General features: G+C 49.6%; 1 protein-coding gene across 1 annotated transcript; it reads left to right on the top strand.

Annotated features, from left to right (window-relative positions):
• The first annotated feature begins 5204 nt into the window (after positions 1–5204).
• LOC109784927 (protein IRX15-LIKE) lies at positions 5205–6836 on the top strand. Its single transcript, XM_020343544.4, has one exon. It carries the CDS (start codon positions 5657–5659, stop codon positions 6605–6607), a length of 951 nt encoding a protein of 316 aa, XP_020199133.1. The 5' UTR covers positions 5205–5656; the 3' UTR covers positions 6608–6836.
• The last annotated feature ends 1937 nt before the right edge of the window (positions 6837–8773 follow it).

Genomic DNA, 8773 nt, shown 5'->3' with positions numbered 1-8773 from the left:
GATGGAACGGCCCAGGGGCGCGGCAGGCCTTTTTTTTTTCCTTTTTTTATACTTCCAAGTATTCTAAAGAAGTATACTACAAAGAAAATTACATAGAACATTTAAAAAATATTAAACATGCAGTTGAAAAATGTTAAATGTGTATGAAAAAAATGTTTCTCATGTAAACCGAAAATGTATAGAAAAAATATTCAATGTATGTGAAAAATGTTAAACATGTATGTAAAAAATATTAATCCAAGCATTTAGAAAAAATTTAAACAAGTATTTAAAAATATTAATGAAGCATTTGAAAAATATTAATTGTGAATATAAAAAATGTGACGATGTATTAAAAAATGTTAATCAATGGTTTTCGTGATCAATCCTCTGTTGTTGCAAATAAAATCTTCAATGACAACATCATTTGATGGGTTATCCAATTCAATGATGAATGTTACAAAGCAAAATCGGCATAATAAGAATTTACACTAATCCTAAAATAGTGGATATCCCCTTTGAATCTAGAAATTATATAAACCACATGTCCAAGTATCAACCACTCATACATAATGTCTCATAAATTACCCTAATCCAGCAATTGCACATGACAACGCGACCACCATAAATACTGACCAACATATGCTATCAATTGTCTATACTTCAATCCGAAATTTATAGATTATCATCTCTATGTTACCTTCCAGACCAAGACTAACCAAGTCTAGACCTACCAGCCAATTTGGAAGGTTAAAACTTTAATTTGTTGTATAATTATATCAGTACTCGAATCGTGCCACGGAATAATTCTACATGGTCAACAAAAATACCTAGATCTTGGCTGTGAGGTGGATTAGCTAGCCCAACCGGGACTCACCGTCTAGGCTGGGAGGCCTCATCCTAGTCCCGCAGTAGCCCACCAGCAGTGAGAACGGCACCTACATGTGCAACCACCACTCTGCTCCCGGAGGACATGCATGGACAGAGCAAGTTGTGGCCATGGAGGATAGGTGAGCTAGAAGACGCAAACAGGAACGGGGGAAGGGGGAGTAGCTCACCACATGGCTAGAGGTGCACGTATTGAGGACTGTGGAGGTGCGATGACACCGAATTGATAGTCGGAGGGCGACAGCCGTGGCAATGGAGGCGGTGTCCGCCCTTATTCTTCGGTGAAGAGGAGGTGCGAGAGGGGATTTAGGGGTTTGGGGGGGGGGGGGGGGGGGGAGGGGCGAAGTGGCAGATGTGGCGAGGGCTCAAACCCTAGCGCGTTGTCGGAGGGGACTAGAGTAACGGGATGAAATGAATAAAATTCTTAGTGAAAATACCACTCGAATTGTTTTCAGAGGAAACCTTGGTTTGTTTGCATTTTTTTTTACTGAAAATGCCCCTTGGGCCTTCATAAATACACACTATGGGGGGATATATCCACCGATCTCGACGGTAAATCCGGTCTGATGGACGGTCCATATTCGCTGGACGCTAGACGCATCGTAAAAGGACTCATCTTGCGCCACTGGCCACATCCTTGGGACTCAATTTGTCTGGTACTCAGATCTGAAAAGTGAAAACTAGGATAAGTCTAGGAGAATCCTGATTTGGACAGGATCAGGCAGACATGCCTCGGCCGTACCTTGGGGCAGCGATTCGCTCTTCTGTCTTGAGCCACGGCGACTCTGCACTCTGCAGCAGAGTGTACCAGCATAAGCTGCCGAGACGTCTTGGCAACGGCCAGTAGGTGACACGGACGATGGCCATTGCCGGACTGTTCATAAGGATGACGTAGCCCAGCCAGTTGCTTAATTTTTGTGCTGAAGAGGAATCAGCGTATGCTAAAATCTGAAGATGCTGCTGTTAGACCAGGAGAGCCGTCACCATCCTTAGCGCATGTGATGGAACAGCGATGCACAATAGTTTGATAGACGGGGTCTCCGTTGCGTGCACAAGCAGCACGGCTGCTGCAGCAAACAATTGGACTTTTTTTTTTGAGACAAACGAATAAACAATTAGATTAAAAAGGAGCCGACACAAGTCTTTGCGGATGGGGGCCCGGTTAGGTGTATAGTTGGGCTGGGCTTTTTTTGGCATCCAGGGCAGATTCCATTTGTCCATGTATTTGCTCAAAAAAAAGTTACTCAAGAAAAAGAAAATAGATAAAAAACTCAAGAAAATAAAAGAGTACTCTGTGACGCATCCTTGTCTCTATTTTGTTTTTGCATGACATGTGCTCTGGCTGGCGGCTGCAGTCCATGTCTACTGACCTCAACCACATCCTCCTCAAAGAAAACATCAACAAAGATCGATTGTACCTAGCTTAGATTCCTAATCAGCTGACATTTTGTTTTTTTGCGGCGGCTTGATTAGCTGATGCTACCCGCAAGAAAGAAAGAAAAGTTGATGCTTGACAATGTGGAAACAAATTAAAGAGAGAGATAGATGAGCGTCTTGTGTCCGTGAGTAGCATTCTTCGTGAGTTGGTGCTGCTCTTCGATTTTTTAACAGGGAAGCATCATTTTTTTTCTTAACGGAGGCAGCCACATTCATTAATTGAGAAGAATACAGAGTTTAGTTTTGTGTTACAACACCCCAAAACAGTAAACATGTTATTACTCTCGTGTGGCATGATCGTTTCCAATTTCTTATCGCCCTTGAGGATCCAAATGTGCGCTTCATTTTGGATGTTGGTAAGAAGGACTATCGGCGGGGCGCTCTCGTTTTGGAAGACACGAACAATTCTTTCATTCCAAATGATACATGAGGTGAGCATATAGTGAGGGTAGGCTGATAGCCATGGCCTTTCTATTTGGGTTGCTTGTGTCGGGGGGAGTATCAGGTACTCCCATCCTTGGGGTACTCCGGTGCTCCAAGTTTGAAAAACCATTCATAAATGTTTCAAAAAATTCCGGAAAAAAATGTGAATGTTCGCAAGGAATGTAACTACAAACCCTAAAAATTTCAGGTCCAAACTCTAAATGCACATTAAGAAAGAAAAAAGTGAAATCTGGCATGAATAGTGTACAAAAAGATAAAATCAACATTGACACTATTCACATCTGGATTTCACATTTTTGTTTTTCAATGTACATTTCGAGTTTGGAACTGAAATTTCTAGGGGTTGTAGTCACATTCCTTACGAACATTCACATTTTTTTCTGAAATTTTTAGAAACATTTAAGATTTGTTTTAAAAGTTGGAGTACCGGGAGTACCCTGAGGATGGGAGTACCAGATATTTCCCCGCTTGTGTCGGATAGGCCTAACATCCACTCCTTGGTTGATAACCTCAAGTGCCAAGTGAAGGTGTCGATGCACTCGAGTTGAAGTCACTTTGGTCATACCCCCATAGCCTAATGGTGAAAGGGGAATCGAGAATGTTATGCTCAGTCTGGACGTGACAGTTATATCCTCTGCTCTTCTATACTAGCAAAGTAACCATCGAAAAATAGCACTCCAATTGAGCCATTGCCGACAGGTGTTAACTCCCAATATATAATGTGTAATCGCCCAGGTCTAAGAACACAAGAGGCCAGTGTCAGGTTTCAGATAGCCAAGCTAGTAAATTTATTCCCTCGCTCATACTAAACTGTAGCACGGTATTTCTATGTCAACGAAAGTGCAACTTCTCAACAATGTCAGATGTCGAACGATGAGCTTCACTCATTCACAATGCATCATCTAACCCAAAAAATGGCATGATATGTCCGATCTAGGACAACAACATTGAGCACCTTCCCAACCCTCTCACGCCGTCAGCAATTTTGGCCGTCAGATCGTCTACTTGGATTGTCTCTGATTGTCTAATCTAATCTACATGCTACGTTTTCGCTTCATCGGTCGGGTGTCCTAGGAGCAACTTTTCTGAGGGGGGAGCGGGAAGGGGGATCGGAGGTTGCTGCTTGACTGGGCTGTTGGACTAAAGGGACGGACTGTTCATCCCCTTCCTAAACTTCGTCACGCCCATGATCTCGCGTCTAGCAAAAATACTAGGCATGTCGGCCTCCACCATCGCCATTCGTCTCGCAGTCCTCCTGGCGCCATCGACCGCCACATCAATCGTAGCCACCCGCTTACTCCTATCTAACCCTAAGTATTGACAGGAAATTTGAGGTGAAGTGGGCAAGTGCTCAAAGTAGTATTGGCATGTAAAAGAATTAGCTATGCTCCCAAGTCCCAAGAAAGAGTAAGTTTTTTTTTATCAGAGAAAGAGCAAGTTTTTAGTCATGACCAGCGTATTGGTAGGACTTTTGGCCACACAAACATGCCCATAATTTTTCTTTGGAAGAGGGCATAGTGTATGTTCAAATCTGAAGCTCTGCTTCCTCGATAATAGTTGTAAAAATTACAATACGAAATAATAAACGGATGCTCCTGCAGTTAGACCAGGGGAGCCGTCTGCCTGTCTCTATCCTCAACGCATGTGATGGAAGGAACAGCGATGCCCCGTGACTAACCTGATTGAGCACTCACCTGCGAATAAACAACTTTGATTTTAGCAAACTGCGAGTAAACAAACTACAGATTAAAGGAGCCGACATCAGTCGTTGCAGATGGGGGCCCGGTTAGGTGGGCTGGGCTGTTTGGGCTTCCGGAACGAATTTCACTGGCCTCTGACGCGCCCATGACTGTTTTTCCGTTTTTTTCATGACCCTTGCACACTCCATGTGTACTTGACATCAGCCACACGGCCACACCCTCCTGCAAAAGAGCACATCAACAGGGTGGATTGCACTCCAATCCTAACAAATCAACCAAGAGAAATAAGCATTCCAATTTTGCCATCATGTGTTAACTCCAATGTACAACATCGAAACTTTGTCGGCCCGCCAGGGTCAAGTCCTAGACTCGGCACTGGTGTACGCACTTTTCTGGATTGATTTTGGATTTCCGACGATGTTCACTCAATGAGGGAAGACGTTTTTGTCAACTACGGAGACACCTGTGTTGATTCGTCAACCTCAAGATGTTTTGCCGGTTCTCTTCTTTGAAGGTGCTCAAAGGGACAAAATGTGCGTGCGCTTGTAGGAATGAGTGCATGTGCATGTATATGGACATCTGTGTTTATATTGTGTTCAGAAGAAAAGAAAAACTTCGTCACCTAAAATGCAACTCCTCAATTTGTCATCAATGTCAGATGCGGTATGATGACGAGTTTCATTCATTCACACACACACAGTACCACACAGCGCGTCCTCCTCTGACACCCACATACCATGATGACAGCAGCACGAGAGCACGTACGTCCTCCTGCAAGGCCGGACTTTACGGGCTCCGTTCCGGCGTTCAGTAGTCAGCAGCGACCCACCCGCCAAAAACTAATGCAAAAGCCACACACCAGCCAAATAATACCACGCCCTCTTCCTCCGCACGAACAACGTGCACTGACCGACCCGACCCGATGCGGTAGATGGCGTCGAGACAGCGTAACAACTCTCCCCAGCCTCCACTCACTCCCGCTACTTGAACCCACCAAAAAATCCCAGCTTCCTCCCCCAATCTGAGCTGAGCCAAGCTGCGTCGACCGAGCACACACACACACGAGCCAGCTGACCTTTTCCCCCTCCTCCCCACGGTCTCCGACCCCACGCAGCTCAGCCACGCTGATTGATTCTTGATTCTTGCTTCCCCTCGACACCCTCCTCCTCCGGCCAGACAAGACCGCGCGGCGGACCGGAGATCGATCGATGAAGTCCATCGGCAGCCGGGACAAGCTGCAGGCGGCGGCGGCGGCGACGGGGCCCCGGCGGGTGCTACTGCTGGTCTTCGCCTCCTGCTTCGCCTTCGCCACGCTGCTCACCTTCCTCTACACCTCCTCCGGTTTCGCCTCCGCCGCGTCCTCCGGCTCGCGCCTTGCCGCGGGCTCCTCCTCGGGCGCGGCGGCCGGGTCCGGCGCCGCGCTGCCGCTGCCGGTGTTCGACGCGCTGGTCCACTACGCCTCCTTCTCCAACGCCACGCACCGGATGACGGACACGGACATCCGGGCCATCTCCGCCATCCTGCGCGCGCGCGGGCCCTGCAACCTGCTCGTCTTCGGCCTGGGCGCCGAGTCGCCGCTCTGGCTGGCGCTCAACCACGGCGGCCGCACCGTGTACCTGGACGAGAACGAGTTCTACGTCAAGTACCTGGAGCCGCGCCACCCGGGGCTGGAGGCCTACGACGTCTCCTACACCACCAAGGTGCGGGACTTCCGGGACCTGCTGGAGGCGGCCCGGGGCTCGCGCGCCGCCGAGTGCCGGCCGGTGCAGAACCTGCTCTTCTCCGAGTGCCGGCTCGCCATCAACGACCTGCCCAACGAGCTCTACGACGTGCCCTGGGACGTGGTGCTCATCGACGGGCCGTCCGGGTGGAACCCCAACTCGCCCGGGCGGATGCCGTCCATCTTCACCACCGCCGTGCTCGCCCGCTCCGGCGCCACCGCCGCCAAGGGCCCCACGGACGTGCTGGTGCACGACTTCAACTTCGAGGTGGAGCAGGTGCTGAGCAAGGAGTTCCTGTGCGACGAGAACCGGGTCGCCGGCAGCGGCACGCCCTCGCTGGCGCACTACGTGATCCGCCCCGGCGGCCCCGCCGACGCCTTCTGCGCCGCCGGCCAGGACAGCCGGGCCACGTCCGAGGAGAAGACCCGCCGCAAGTAATCGAGACCCGCACTTTGATTAATTAGCCGCCCCCTCTCCTCTCTAATTCTTGTTATTATCATTTCTTCTTCTTTTTTGTGACATACGAGTAATATATGTTTGTTGTTTTTTTGGGAACAATAATTGTAACAAGAAAGGCTCCTTGGATCAAAAGTGTAACAATCAATCGTGACGACATGATTGATCGCCTCGAAAAGAAAATGAAATAGTAGAGGTTAATTTACACTTAGACAGATTGCTTGGGATTGATTCGACATGTGCTGGTGGGTGGGTGGATCCAATCCACCCATCCATCGATCCGATTGCTTTTACATTTCCCTTTCATTTCCTCTGCTCGGTTGCGTGCGTTGGCGTTGCTCGATGATAAAGTGGTGGGATCATATTCATCTGCCCGTCGTATTGGCCATTAATGAGGGAGGGCCTCGTTGCTTTGATCTGATCTGATCAAGAAGTGTCTCGGATCGGCCGTCAGTTCATTGGAGTCGCTGTCGTCGATCGGGCTGATGCGGCCTTGGATCCGTGGAAGATGTCCGTGTTTCGCAGCAACGTCCGACGGCTCGGCTCAACGAACTGGGGGCGTATCCTCGGCTCGACCCTTTCTGGTATGGCAACATGGGCAACATGTGCAGTCTACGTGTCAGTGATCAGGCACCACCACCATGCCAGTACAAATGAGCACATGTGTCATCTCTGCTAGACTAAAAGAAACTTGATATTGGGACAGTGCTACTGCAGATCAAAAACATTTTTGCCCAACTTGATTGACTGTGCTGCCCGCCGCCGCTGCCGCGTCGTTGTCGCCGGTCGCTGACGCTGGCACCGGCAGGTACGGGGGCGGCGGTTAGTGGTCAGCTCGGATGTGCTGCCTGTCACCGGTTTGCGCCTGTGTGCGGTCGTGTGTGTCCAACAGCTCATAGGACGATCATAAATTGGATTTGGTTCGCAGGGTATGAAAAAGAAGGAACGTTGGTACAGCCTGCCCCACGTGCCGTCGGTCTCAGAGACTTTTTTCTTCTTAGCCGGAACGATTGATCGGGTGACGTGCCACCCACCCTCTCTCCCTCCCCTCCGGACACGAACCATGAGCGAGCGAGCGAGCGAGCACTAGTACTGGTTTTCTGGTACCAACCCACCGATTAGAATAAGAGAATTAGGAGCGAAATGCTGGTGCAGCGATCAGATCAGAGGGTGATACTCCTGCTTTACCACTTTTCATTTCTCCTGCAGAATAATGTCATCCCTCCGTTCACTTTTATAAATCATTTAAGACAACTCAAAATAAACTACTCTGCATGTTGTCTGAAATGTCTTCAAAGACTTGAAGAAATAGGCTTTCGCCTCGCTATATAGATATAGCAACCAGTCGATACAACATTCCGATCAACACTGGGGCTAACAGCACAAGCACACCCAAAAGAAAATACAATAGAAAATAAGAGAAAAATGCCAACAACGCCGGATCAACGAAACCTACGGCCCCGCGACCGCTGCGCCCACCGAAGATAACCACCACGCTCCAAAGGCACCGAGTTGCCGTGTACCAAGCACCACCTTCACGCGACGATGACGACGCTGCTGCCCGGACGAATCCTAGGATTTCTCTCGGTACATGGAGGGTAGTGGAGGGAGAGGGTCACCCGACGCCCTTCAAGAAGGATGGCGGCGCCCGCAGGCGTCACCGCGTCGGTACCGGCAAGACCCGAGATGGATTTCTCCCGACCCCTTGCGCCCACCACCCAGGACCAGCCTTCGGCTCCACCACACCTGCCGCCCACCAACATGCGCCAACACAGTCACGAAGACACCGCCGTCGCCTCCCCACGGCCAACGAAGCGAGGCCGGCCGGATCCCAAACGAGACACCCGTAGACAAGGACCGGCAGCACCGCAGCCACGAGGGAGGGAACAACCTCCACCGGCTTAGGTATTGGGGAACGTAGCAATAATTCAAAATTTTCCTACGTGTCACCAAGATCAATCTTGGAGATGCTAGCAACGAGAGAGAGGGAGCGCATCTTCATACCCTTGAAGATCGCTAAGCGGAAGCCTTACAAGAACGCGGTTGATGGAGTCGTACTCGCGGCGATTCAAATCGTGGAAGATCCGATCTAGCGCCGAACGGATGGCGCCTCCGCGTTCAACACACGTACAGCCCGGGGACGTCTCC

The sequence above is a fragment of the Aegilops tauschii genome, chromosome 2 (genome assembly GCF_002575655.3).
Source record: "Aegilops tauschii subsp. strangulata cultivar AL8/78 chromosome 2, Aet v6.0, whole genome shotgun sequence".
Classification (NCBI taxonomy): domain Eukaryota; kingdom Viridiplantae; phylum Streptophyta; class Magnoliopsida; order Poales; family Poaceae; genus Aegilops; species Aegilops tauschii.
This window is presented reverse-complemented; position numbering and strand designations above follow the sequence as displayed.

Excerpts from the sequence above, each read along its gene's own strand:
- LOC109784927 (XM_020343544.4), top strand. The coding sequence starts at position 5,657 with ATGAAGTCCATCGGCAGCCGGGACAAGCTGCAGGCGGCGGCGGCGGCG.